The 14,492-nt window shown below is 34.3% G+C and overlaps 1 protein-coding gene across 1 annotated transcript; it reads left to right on the top strand.

Annotated features, from left to right (window-relative positions):
• Positions 1-1,476: 1,476 nt before the first annotated feature.
• Positions 1,477-13,319, top strand: vermilion (Tryptophan 2,3-dioxygenase vermilion). The gene is made up of 9 exons (XM_066396503.1): positions 1,477-1,639; positions 2,050-2,207; positions 10,672-10,802; positions 10,854-11,045; positions 11,102-11,269; positions 11,855-11,999; positions 12,059-12,163; positions 12,477-12,570; positions 12,991-13,319. The coding sequence occupies exons 1-9, from the start codon at positions 1,617-1,619 to the stop codon at positions 13,184-13,186; spliced, it is 1,212 nt and encodes a 403-aa protein (XP_066252600.1). The 5' UTR covers positions 1,477-1,616; the 3' UTR covers positions 13,187-13,319.
• The last annotated feature ends 1,173 nt before the right edge of the window (positions 13,320-14,492 follow it).

Genomic DNA, 14,492 nt, shown 5'->3' with positions numbered 1-14,492 from the left:
ATTTTATTTAGAATACCTTTAAATTATACTTTTTTCTCAAGATGTTTAAAATTCTAACTGGTTTTCCAGTATAAGAATTTGACTGGTAGCAATGTGGACTATTAAAAGGAAGTTCAAAAGACCACTCAGTAAAATCTTGGAATTTTTTAGAACTAAATGGCAGGTTATCCGTAAAGAAATTTTCAAGGGTGCCAAACTGGCAAAATGTGTCTCTACAAAATTTATTTATCTTTTTATTATAATTAAATATGAATTATTTTTTTAAATGATAACGAAATCTTGAAATATGGAGGCAGGATTGGAAACGATGAGGGAATGGGATTGATTATAGTTTGAAAGTAGTGGAATATGATCCAATTTTAGAAAGGATGGTTGTCCTGAATTGCTATAAAGGTGAAACTTCGAATGCTACCACTGAAGACGTGCTCACTTCATGTGTGTCAAAACCATTATTTTTTAACAAAAGTAAGGTAACACTGCTCCGTGTACGCAGTTGTTTGCAGTTTTTCTAAAGATATTTTCATAAATATGAGCATATGCACATCCTAGAGATAAAACTGAATTCTACTACTTCATATGTAAGTTCTGTGAAATTGCCTTAAACCTAATGCAAAGGGACTGTAAACTTATATTGTGGCAGAGGAGTAAGCACCATTATGAGACAAAAGAAATTGCAGAGGTCATTGAGGAGCGCAAAACAAACGTCACAAAGGCATCAGCTTCATTATTATTTTATTATCGTTACACATTACTTCAATATCGTACTTAGATTGGTTGGAAAGAATCTAGTAGGATCTGGTATATTTTTCATTCACCATTCAGTCAAGATTTTGTACATCTGAAAATATCGTGAATGTAATGTTATCATTGTCGTTTTATTTACTATTTCTTTAATATAATTTAACACACTATATTTATTTTAATTAAATACGTTTTTAATAAAAAATTGCTTTTTTAAATCAAGGAGCAAAACCGGGTGTAACGCACTCGCAGATTAATCGTTAAGTGCATAATATTATTAGACAAAATTTGAATCAATAACCTTTTAAGACTGTTAAGTTCACGTTGGGCTATACAATAATCTAAGGCAAACAATATTACTAGTAAAATCTAAAATTTAAAACATGGGAATTGTAGTGGAATACAGGGTAAAACATCACATATCGCAAACAAACACATATTTCTTCTATAGTAACACGCAGTCAATATCGCTATGTCTATCTTTGACAGGTTTTCTGCATTTAAAGAAGAGGCCCTACCGTTCTGTGATAAGATGAGAATTGCGTGTAACTAATAAAAATTTTAAGATTAATTTCAGGAAAAGCTCATCTTGGTCAACTAAAAGACACTCTGATCCGCATACTATTCCCACTACCAAAAGATATTTATATCTACATTTAAAAAGTTCTCATTTTGCTCTATCCTCCACCCAGACTTTCCAAATACAACAATCCTCTGTACATATAGGTTTTCATACACATATACTAGATATTTCTCCCCGTAACGCATTGTGGTTGATCGGTTAGTTGAAAATTGAGCCAATATTCCTCATTCAATTCCGCGTCTAAATACAAAGACCAAACACACCAATCGCATCGCAAAAAGTGCTATATACTATGGCTTGTCCAATGGGGCGCAAGTGAGTGCAAAAATTTTGATAATATAGATTTTTTAATACTTTTAATATTTTTAATATAAACAATAACAATTAAATAAAATCATAAATTCAAATTGCGAGTATCTAATAAATTGCTTGCATGCAGGAAGATTTATGGGGTATTTTTCTACACTACGGATGTGTCTCTGTCTTAAAATTGAGATTTTGTGTACTCTCTTTTGGCTGTTCGTTAATGTTATCAACCGCATCAAAGATTCGGCTTTAAAAATATTCGTATTCTTTTCATTATATCACCATAGAATTGTACTTTTGCTCTACGACTTTAATCACACAAATTTGATAACCCCATAGTAGAAATAATTAAACGTATGTATTTAGAACCAGTTGTATTAGTTTCCGGTCAAAAGTTAATTTTTCATTTTCATTTGTAGAGAGGGTGTTCAAGATGTGGACCAATTAGGAGATGAAGCAGGGATGCTCTACGGAGAGTACTTAATGCTCGACAAAGTCCTCGGGGCTCAAAGAATGCTCAGCGTGCAGAGTCAGGAGCCTGTCCACGATGAGCATCTGTTCATTGTTACTCATCAAGGTAATTCCACGGCGAATTTAAATCAGACTGCGATCAGGCAGAAAATAACAAAGAGTCGTTCTCAATAGGGGGAGCAGAGCAACAAACCCTTAACCATAAATCACAAGCTCAGTAAACCATTTAGCCCCAAAGCTGTTCCAATTTTTCCCCAGTTGGAGTTTTACAGCTTTAGCAACTTTTAATCGGTTCTATTTTATATGCAGCGAGGGTCTAAAGTTTCGAGACAGCGTTGATTGTGAAATCATTTAAAACTGACTCATTGCTGACTCTATTCATCAACTCAATTCGACATTGTCAGTGAACTCGTCTATGTAACATATCTAAATGTGTTTGCCATTCTATTATTCGCACTTTGCATGCATTTATAACAAAGTACAACTATTATAAACCGCCAAGTTATATACAACAATACAGCCTTGAAGCCTGGTTTCAAATTATCCCTTTGCATGTAATCCAACACATAAATGGGGAGTAATACACCAGGACAAGTGCGAATTTATGAAAGGGTGTGTATGCTTGATCGCAGTAATTCTTCATAAGAGGAAGAACAGCAAAACATTATTTGTTGTTTGTTCAATTCGCCAGTTTAGGAATTCAATAATAATGGCACGGTTGCACAAATGATTTTATCTTGGAATTTTTATTTTTAATTCGCTGCTTTTGATTGAGAAACGGACGAGTTTCATTTATTGATCAATTAAAAACCTAAATTTAATCGAAAATGTCATGAGAACAATTTGAAATCATTCATCAAGATTTCGTAAAAGGAAACTTTTTCCAGCTACAATTGCCGTAAAACTGTAACTTTCGAAAAACTATAAATAAGGAACGGTGAGGCAGAAGCGATCAGGAAGCCATACTTTCAAGGTTTGAATTACGCTAATCTCTGCATTGAAAGGAGAGGGAATTAACCCAGTTAAATTTATCTCCGAGACCGTTTCGTTACGTAACATCTCACATTCAGGGACAATGAAAAAAAATTATCTGTAACTTTGTTGCGCTCAGTTGCCATCGAGCTGGTATTCAGTCGTCCTCAATTTCGCAAGGACCACGTTGAGGACCATAAGTAAAAATAGGGGCAACGTTAGGGCAACTAAAAACCCCGAACTCCCTCCTTTATGGGTTGTTCAGTACTAAAACCGATACACGTCATCAACCACGTGGTCTCGTTGCCAACCCTCACGTTCAAAATACGAAAAGCTTTGAACGGGGAATTCGTCTTAATGTACACAATAATTATGTGGATAAACTGCTACCAGAATTTGAATCTAAGGATAACGTACCCGTTAACGTTTAGTAAAATATTTAAACCTGACAGGAACGTAAATCATGCAAATGTTAACAACATTAGCAACAGGGCGCGGTGTTGCCAAATTTGTTGTATGTTTGTTCGTTTCGACATTACACCTTCCCCATTTCGCTATTTTGTCTTGTTGTGACGTTGTGTTTACTTTAATACCATCCAATTTTTCGCCGTATTCTATAAAAGTTCCCGTTTTACTGGCGATTTCTTTAACACAAGCCATTCTTTTAAGAACACAAGCTGGTGTAAATATACTCAACGTTTATTGTTAGTGTTTTTCGATATGCGAAAGCAGTTACATAGCCGGTTTAAGGAGCTTGTTGCTTCCTCAATAGAGTATTTTGATCGGGAAAGGAACAACAGCCCTTTGTTGCCATTAAATGCCATCAGAAAAGTATGTTTATAATTTGTATTAAATCGCACAGATTGCATATTATGTAGGGTACACCCGAAATGACTGTACAACGTTTGACTAAAAATTCCTTTACTAAAACTAAGGGGTTCTAGACCAAATTATTCATGTATGTATATCAAATGTTGCTTCGCTTTGTCGCTACAGGACGTCAAAATTCTCAAATTAATATCGTTTTTCCCGAAATAATTCCTAAATGCTTTTATCGATTTTCACTAATTTTAGAACTAAGAGTTACGATGTAAATTGGCATGTTTTGACGTAAGCAGGATATTTTTATAATGAGTGGAAATATTAAAAATGGCACGTAATTCGTAAATAAAAGTTTATATAATACGTTTATTATAAAAGCAGACGTCATCACGCAAATAACACGCAGTGTTGTCAAACTTGATATAGTTCTGGAGCGTCTCAGATTAAACTGAATTTTAATACTCATAGATATGTATGCTAACATTATGCAATAAGTACTGTGAAGTTATCTAGAATTAATTTAATGCTTTTTGCTTAAAATGGGTTAAATAAATTTAAGAAACTAATAACATATTTTTACTTGAATTTCTATCTAACAATCTAACAGAAAATCACTTTTCCTGCTGTCGCTATCTTCATTTACACCGATAATTAAGGGTAAGAGTTCGTCTCGATCCAGAATGGGCTCCCTTTCATACCACTGATTAATAATTTTGTCAGTATATATCACCGTTTTTTCCAGATTTCAAGAGTTGTTTTTGCAAGTGCTTCATGCCGCATATTAAGACAATCGATTTCCATATTACCATCTCGACCAACATGTCGATTATACTATTTTGTCGCAATACCCCTTATTTTTTCAATTGCATTAAAAATGCGTTGATGTGGTGGAATTCTCAAGACCGTTTGGCCATATTTTTTCGCTAGACCGTTAACAATGTATTTTTTTTTGGACGCTTATTCCTACAATATAAATGTTTAAGAAGGCAATAATGCTGTTTTTAAATTTTATATCTTCATAACAGCAATGTCTAAAAGCTCACTTTTAAACATATTTATTGAATATTCGACATTTTGTAAACGCAGCCAATTATGAAAATTTGATTTGTTCCATGTTCCATTTGGTATTTTCTCTAACAATATATTGTTATATGGAGCATTGTCAATGATAATAATTGATGGTTTATTTAAACTTTTTAACAAACAATCTTCCAACCATTTGAGAAAATTGTCCCTATTGATTTCACCATGATAATTGGTGAATTGTGTTTTTGACGAAACTATGGTTTCTGTACCTTCGGCAAAGTTATTTCCAGTTTCAGTATGAATAATGATATGTCTGTATAAAAAAAATTATTTTAGTTGTTAAATACAATTTACCTCACTGTGGGTGAAACACGCCTTTACCATCTACTTTAATCTTTCTAACACTTATTACATTGTCGTCTTACCAGGAATAACTAATTGTTCCCTTGTGAAAAATCCACGTTTTGTCCGAAAAAAAACGAATTGACGTAAGCCTTCTTTTTCCCCATACATTTAGGATCCTAAAAATTCGAGACACTTTACCACTACGCTTGGAAGTTCCATAAGTCGTCTTCTTAGGTCGTCTTTTAGCCATTGGAAACCGATTTCATTTAGTAAAACTCGAAGTGATGAACGGCAGCCACTGTATAGTTCTTTTGGTTTCACTTCATCCAAAAAACTATTTAACGTAACTCGTTTTCCTTAACATTTACATTGTATTATTAAATTAAATGTAAAATACATATGCCCAGAATTAAAAAATTAATGGTGTCTCTAGTGATTTAATTAAGGAGATTGGCAGAGATATAACGGATAATATGTTTCTTAAACTTGCGATTTTTATACAAGTTATAGACAGTATTACGAATCTCACCAGTGTCTAAAGTTGGGTCACGGATGACTTTCTTTACTCTACTACGTTCTTTCTTGGGTGATCTGAGTGGTTCGCCAGATTTCCTGTGTTGGAAATTGCCAGAGCCATAAAATATCCTAAGTTAAGCGCTGCGGCTAAGCGTTGTAAGAACATTTTTTTGCCCAGTTTTTTGAATTAACTTTTCAATTTTAATAATATAGAATAAATCTAGCTCTCGCACAGCGGTTAAAGGCAACAAAGGACCGTTATCATCTTACTCCTGTTCAAAATACTGAATTAATGACGCAATAAGTTGTTTACATCGGTTGCTTAAGTGTTTCGGCATTATTTCGCAGATTGTGTTCTTAAGAAAACAGATTTTAATCTAAAACAATAATAAATCGAACAAAAATAAACTCATAAAGAATCGAAAACAAAAAATGTGTAAAAAGCAGATTTTGCTTTCAAAATTTTGACAATTTAGTATTCAAAATTCTCAAAGATACGTGTCAACGTCGCATCAGGTTGGCTCGAAAACGGAGTAACTAGGCGCGCAAATCGCATAGCAACAAACAAAGATAAAGCTATATTCGTTGGCAACAATTCATTGTCATTTGTGGCGTCAGTCTGCCTCTATAATAAACGAATTTTATTTTTGTTACCTCCTGTATGAATGACTTTAATTTTCTGTCTGCCACTGGTTGACTTTACTTTGAAACTTTTTTGCCTCTTGTAAAATTTTTGCCAGACATACAGATTCTGTACAAAAAAATTATTTTCGAAACTTTGCAATTCATCATTGTTGTGAAAACAATGTTAAAAGAAAGTCCGACACAATGCCCAAAGTTGGTAGTTATTTAGAATAAAAACTTTTTTATATTTTCGTTCCGACGAAACAACGAAGAATTGCAAGCAATCGTAAAAATACTTGGCCAAAATACTTGGACCTTAGAATATGAAGCCTTTATCTAGTTAGCCCTGTTCTAATATAAACAGACCCATTAAAGTAAAAATGCCTTATTATCGTTCGACGAAAATATAGCATTAACATTTTGTTTGCATTCTTTTACAGAAAAAAATAATAATCATCCTTTCGTGTTGGACAAAATACTTGGAATTTGTTTTTGTTATAATTCAAAAGTAATTTTTTACATTCCTTTATTATGTTTTTTTCCATTTCGTTTTAACTTCTTGATACGTACACTACTACCTATTTTTCAACAATGGCAAAATGCAAATCATAGTCACTGGATTTGAGAAGCAGAATTATTTAGTTTTATAAGCAAAGTATATAGCAAAAAGATATTTCTGTTAAACTAAATATTCCAAAAAACATGGTATTGTGTATTATTATGGTAAACAGTTTAGAGTGTACAGCCATGTTATCCGGGAAAAAGGTATAGGCAGGCTTGGAAAGACTATCAGAGGAATGTATAGAGAAATTGTCAGCATTGCGAACAGTGATCCGTTTCTGTCATCAAAGATCTTGCAAAAAATACAGATAGATGGATATTCAGAAATATTACCGAGAACTATCAGAAGAAAGCTGTTAGAAGATTCTACCGTCCAGCAAAAAAATCACTGTTACGGAAGAAGAACATCAAAGCAGGGTTGCAATTTGCAGTCGATCATACTCACTGGATAGTAGTGTGTGGAAAAAAGTTTTTTTAGTGATAAATCCAAATACAACCTTATTTCCAGTAATGGTATAGTCTACGTAAGGCATCCAAAGGGACAAAGACTAAATAAAAAATATATGAAATTTACCGTTAAGCATGATGTAGGAAGCATGTTAGTATGGGCATGCTTTTCTTAGTATGGCATGGGCCTCACTCATCGTATTGTTGAAAAAATGGAGAGATCCATGTTTAACGATATATTGAGAAGTATAATGGAACCCTATTCATTTAAATCATTGCCAGTCAACTTTATTTTCCAACACGATAATGATCTCAAGCATTTTGAAAAACTAGTGAAAGAGTGGTTAGAACAAGAATAAGAGAGTGGCATGAAGTGGTCTGCTCAAAGTCCTGATTTAAATCCAATTGAGAATTTACGGGACCTTGTAGATAGTATGATCTGAACAGGGAAGCCCATTAAAACTGGAAATGAATTATTTGAAAGGTTCACATAGGCTTGGCATCAACTTAATTGGTGACTAATTGAAGAATTAATAGAATCAATGCCTAGGGCAATAGCAGAAGTAATCAAGTCAAAGGGACATCACACCAAATATTAAAACTTTTTTAGTTCCTATTATGAACAATGAGACTTTCTATTAAATTAATTAGGTTTCAACAATTTTGTCTAGTTAGTATTGAATTTTTTGCCATAAACATAAAGTTTGGTTAAGAAGTATTTTTTATTTGGTTATGGTTAAAATGCATCTTTGTTAAAAGCAAAAGTATAATAAAAAAAACTTGATGATATTCATCAAACTTTCAATTTGTGCAAATTTTGAAAAAGTTGCAAGAATTTTGGCCAACTCTGTATATGTTTGGCGAAAATTTTACAAAAGACAAAAAGTTCCAAAATAGGGATCAGTTAATGGCAAAAAAAAAAAAATCATTTGTATACATATAGGGTAACAAAAATGCAAATTTTTATTTACGAATCGCGTGTCATTTTTAATATTTCCACGTATTAAACAAATATCCTAGTTACGTCAAAACATGCCAATTTATGTAGTTCTTAGTTTTAAAATTAGTGAAAATCGATAAAATCGTTTAGAAATTATTTCAAAAAAAACAATATTAATTTGAAAACTTTGGTGCCCTGAAGTGGCAAAACGAAGAATCATTGGACATAGGCAAGTTTGTCTAAAATGCCTTATTTTCGATTAAGAAATTTTAGGTCAAGCGTTGTACAGTCCCCTCAGGGAGACCCTGTATGTTTATACACTCAGGAACATAACTATAGCACCACCTATCATTTTTGAATTGTTTCAACTTGCATATTTTTTCATATTTTTTTAGATTCTTCAAATCAAAAATTCCTTCAAAATAAACGTTATGGTTGAATTTTATTGCCATTGTGGATTACTTAACTGATTTTAAAACAAAATTTAATATTTTTTATGGTTTATAACAATAGTATCGCTATATAAAATTAAAAATTAAAAACTTCTTAATAGAAAATCCAGTGAATAATCGATATTCTTTTGTTTTCCCAGCCAACGCGTGCTGCTCTTTGACGTTCATCTGTCATTGTTGAATAATTCACGATTGCTCTTGAAACTTATCTTACTTACGTCGAACAAGGCAAAATTGTGTCTTTTTTTATGAAGAAGGCGTGGGTTTGCCAACTATTGCAAGAAGAATTGGAAGGTCGCACAAAGTGGTTATCAACTTCCTCAGAGACCAAGAACAATATGGCACTAATAAGAAAGGGGGACTAAAAAGGAAAGTGTCACCACGATCAAGACAAAGAATCATCGCTGCATCCTGTAATATCCTAAAAAGCTAACGTGAAATTGCAGCATAATGTGAAGTCAAAGTTTCTTGATGGACCATCAGAGGAATTCTTCTCACCGACGGAAGCATTGTTCGACGAAAGTTGAACACAAGTCCTAGGCTTTTATTTCCTCATAAAGAAGTGCGAGTGGTGTTCGGTCGGGAGAATATGAACCGTAACTGGCAAAATGTACATTCATTATTCATTCCAATTTACTACACTCGCTTGAATGTTACTTTAAACTTTTAGGTAATATTTTTCTAATGAAAAAATAACTTGATAGTCTAGACAGTTTCAATTCATATTGGCGCGATTTAAGAAAAGAACCTCGTTACTTTAATACTCGCAGTTTTGGAGGTGGCAAATTGATGGTATGGGATGCATTTACCATAACAGGTGTTCTTCCCTTAGTCTTTCCATCTAGTCGAGTGAATAGTCGAAATTACATAGGTGTCTTGGAGGAGCCCTTAATGCAATATTTGCATGAGAATCATGGCAGCCATTATCTATACCAACAATAATACGTATAATGCCTGTATACATATTAGTAGAGAGTCAATCACGTGGTTTGAAGAACAACAGGTTCAATCGTTGAACTGGCCAGCGTGTTCTCCGGATATGAATCCCATAGGAAATTTATGACGCATTTTAGTGCGTCGTATTTATGTCGACAATAAGCAGTATGATACTATTGCTGATTTGAGAGAAGCTATTGAATGCAACAACTTGTAGCCAAATATATTGACAAATCTTGTAAATAGTATGCCTTCAAGAATACTTGAATTAATCCGCAAAAATGGTAATGAAACTCACTATTAATCTATTAGTGCACATAACTTTTATTTGTTTCTATTCTTATAAAAACTACGTTCATAGAGAACTACAAACACTAATTAGATGTATTAATGTATGTTTCAATTTAATTTTAATTGGAAGTACAAAAAAAATGGTGGCACATTAATGTGCCTATGAGTTTTAATGGGTTAAGAAGTCATTAATTCTTAATTTTACATAGCGGTGCTACTGTTATGTATTATCAAAAAAAAAATATATATATATATATATATATATATTGTTTTAAAATCAGTTAAATAATCAGTAGTTGCAATAAAATTAGACTAAAAGGTTTATTTTGAAGGAAATTTTAATTTCAAGAAATAAAAAAAGTAGGTTTAAAAAAAATTTAAAAATTATAGGTGGTACTATAGTTATGGCCTTGAGTGTCTATTTTGTAAGAAAGGCTGAATTAACAAAGTAACTAGCAACACCGCTAAATTTAAGTGTTATGACGTGTTTCGGTTTTATTACTGGACATCCTATAGTTTATAGTATAAAGCTTCAATACGCCGACAAATGCCTGAATTCAGATTTTACCGAATGTGTAACACCGCGTGACTGGCATCAATCAATGATTAGTATTACCCAACAAGAGTTATTATTTCAGCTTACGAATTATGGTTCAAACAAATATTATTCGAACTGGATTCGGTGAGGAATATTTTTAGCGAAGTCCTCGAGGAGACCCAAACGCTGGAAATTTTGAAAAGGCTCAACCGAATAGTCCTGATTTTGAAGGTAATTGCGCCCCCTTCGTTACTGGCGGATGCACTAATTTGCTTACTAAAGCTTCTCGTCGACCAAGTGATGATCCTCGAGACCATGACGCCCCTGGATTTCATGGATTTTCGCAACTATTTGCGTCCTGCGTCCGGTTTCCAGAGCCTCCAGTTTCGGCTATTGGAAAATAAATTGGGCGTGAAAGCGGAACACCGGGTCAAGTACAACAAGAACTACACTAAGGTTTTCGGCAACGATGAGGTTCGCTTTTACTCAGTCCCTCAAATTAAAACAATATTGTCTTTTCTTTCGTATAGGGAGCTTTAAATCAAATAGAGTTATCTGAAAGCGAACCTTCTTTGGCCTTGTTAGTGGAGAGATGGCTGGAGAGAACTCCTGGATTGGAGGTGGAGGGATTTAATTTCTGGGGCAAATATGAAAAAGCGGTCAATCAATTATTGGAAGAGCAAAAGCAGATTGCCATGGTACGATATTTTCTATTGTGTGTGAGAAATCGTGAGGGAGCTGAGGCAGTTATTTGTAGTGATTAATTGTTAGTGTTTCAGCCTGAACCCGGAACAATTTAATCGCCTTGTTCGCAAAGCGTGAAGATAAATTTCTTATTTCATTATAACAAAATCTGCAACTGTCAGGTTAGTTGCTAGAGTTTTCTCGAGGAGGTAACAAGAACCGGCACTTGCAAGCTATACAGGGCGTTAAAATAACTTTTTTATTCTGTAAATTTGGAATCAATTTCGCAGCTTTTGATTCACAGACTTGAAATTGCTAATTAGAATTAAAACCTCAACAGAAAGCGACCCTGGCAAGGCAGTGTCCGAAGACCAAATTTGCGTTTCAGAATAAGGCTTGTTCATGGAATTCCATAGCATTGCGTCGAGACTTGTTTAATTCTATCTGTTGCCCTTATTGCTAAAAAATTTAAGAAAATTGACAATTAGCTCAGGTCTTTTTTCCATAACAACTGAATAGTCCACAGACTAATAACTAGCAAGACGCTGCGCTTGAGCTCGATTTAAAAAAGAAATAGTTTAACCGTCTTTTATCTCCAGAAAGAGCCCACAGAAGCTCTGCGGCAATACCGTTTAAACAGCTTGCAAAAAAGACGTGAAGTATATGAATCGATCTTCAGGCCTGAAATCCACCAGGCTTTGCTGAATCGGGGAGAAAGACGATTTTCTCACAAGGCTCTGCAAGGTGCGACAACAATACTGCCGATAATGATGGTTTAATTATCAACTTAATCAATTTTGTAGGAGCCATCTTGGTGACGTTTTACCGCGACGAGCCGAGATTCAGCCAGCCCCATCAAATTCTCAATCAGCTCATGGATATCGATTCTCTTATCACGAAATGGCGGTGTAAGTAAATTAAAAGGGCCATCAATCAAAGTATCAAACAGCGAAGTTTCATTTGCGCTCAAACAATGTATGTATACCCACGCTGCTTCATTTTTTTCTATAGAAATTGCGATATTACGTTGCTTGCTTGAACATTGTTGCGATCTACGGAATCGCTTTATAATTTTCAATATCAATTAATGTCATTTTTCATCTGCTGATGGGAAATTTTTTGTGAAAAGAGACTTTTTTAACCTATGAATTGCTTTCCAACTAATCTAGGCAACTCGATAAAGTAATTTTAACTTCAGTTATCGACTAAATTTTGTTTTAGACAACCACGTTTTGATGGTTCAAAGAATGATTGGATCTTCTCAGCTGGGAACCGGAGGTTCCTCCGGATATCAATACTTGCGATCTACTCTGAGGTAGGTGTTGACTGGCAAATAAGGCTTCAAAAATAGAATTTTTTTTCTACTTTTCGCACTTTCATGTATATTTCGCTGGGGTGGTGAGTTTTAATTTTTTTTAAAAGGAATAAAAAAATACATTTTTTTTATAACTAAATAATCGCTCTAGCGATGTTTCCAATGCAATCCGACCACGAATTCTCATTAAAACCGTCAATTTCTCAAATTTAATTCAAATAATAATCTTTTAGATTAAGTTACATGGAAACGGTGCATAATGTTAAAAACACAAAAGCGAGGCTTTCTTCAGAAGTGAATAAAGAATTCAAAAATGATTTATATTTTTCGAGAAAGCAGTGGGGAACCATTTTTTTCTCTCGATTACTCATAAAGCACGTTAATCTGCGAAGCAAAACCAATATACAACATTTTTTACAGCGATCGTTATAAAGTCTTCGTGGACCTCTTCAATTTATCCACCTTTTTGATACCCAGATCCCATATTCCGAAATTGACTTCAAGCATGCGCAGCAAGCTCTGTTTGTGGAAAAATGGCCAATCTGATGATCTAAAGGAAAATGGCAAAGTTGGTCTGGAGATTGAAGAAAACGGTTTCGAAGAAGACATTGTATGATGTTGGTTGCATTTACTTATATGAGTCAACAAAGTTTTAGATTGCTTTAGCGCGCTACTGTCGCGTATCTGATGGAATATGCTTCAGGGTTTTTGTGAGTAGTCAGGTTAATAAATCACATAGAATTAAAAAATCTCTTAAAATATGAAAACCTCATGGCAGTCCTGCCGGACACATATTAATTGATATATTGGCAATGCAAATTCGCCTCCCATTCGTTGAACATTTGCAAGTTAAATTCGTCGGATTTTAGTCTATTGACCGAACAATCCTATCACCCACACATCTATCTAAGTTAGATAGGTGCTATTGGATTTTCCACTTCGCATTTGCTATCGCAACTTTACATTATTCTGTGTTACCAAGGGCTTTAATTTTATTCCCTTCGGCAGGGAAATTCCGCCGATAACTGAAAATGTCGCACTAGCCCATTAATCAAAATTACATATTTTTTAAAATCGAGAAATATTCGCAGGTGGAGCGCGAAAAAACGGGTGTCTCACACGATTAATCCTGTCACTCGGCCTCGAAGACAGATTTTCCCTTTTAGGTTACAAAATCAAATCCGGATTTACGCACAGTTACTCCAAATTCCTCGCACGAGTTCCGTAAGTCTGAAGTTGAACGAAAACACGAATTGGACCGAATAAATTGTAGCATTTCGAGGATGTTACCAAAATAGGGGAATTTATAAAATAGCTCCCCAAACTAACTATGGCTTGGATATTCTCGTTCGGACCACTCTAAGCTTGGAGTCTTACTTAGAGACACTGTCTCCAGCAAAGTGTAACGAATAAACTTTAATTACAGGGTGAACTATGGGATCAAACTTCTAGGGATTATTCAGTGCGATAATAGAAGACATTTGAGTATAGGAATCCATGTCCGGAAAGTTATGTGCAAAAATATGTTTCATCGAGTTATACGATTTATTTTAATTTGTTTATACTAAATAACATTACAGTAATTGTTCAAGATGTAGTTCTTGAATTTGAATGTATCTGTTGAGTAATTTTTGCTAAATGTTTATCTTAGCCAATACCATTTGGTTAGGCCATGCCTGCTGTCGAATCGTTTAATGGAGCCTATCTACAGGCATTTTCTATAAGACATCTTGCCGGAACTTTTTGGGAACCTCCCATAAAATGTAGCTGCAATATGATGGTGCGTCTGCACAGTTTTCTGTTCAAGTCCGTCAATATTTGAATCGTTAGTTCGACCAACACTGGATCAGCAAAGATGGTCAGTTCCGTGGCCCCTTAGGTCACCCGTTTTAACACCTTTAGAATTCTTTCTGTGGGAACAT

The sequence above is a fragment of the Euwallacea similis genome, chromosome 13 (assembly GCF_039881205.1).
Source record: "Euwallacea similis isolate ESF13 chromosome 13, ESF131.1, whole genome shotgun sequence".
Classification (NCBI taxonomy): domain Eukaryota; kingdom Metazoa; phylum Arthropoda; class Insecta; order Coleoptera; family Curculionidae; genus Euwallacea; species Euwallacea similis.
Note: the sequence above shows the minus strand (reverse complement) of the source record. Positions and strands in the feature narration are given on the sequence as shown.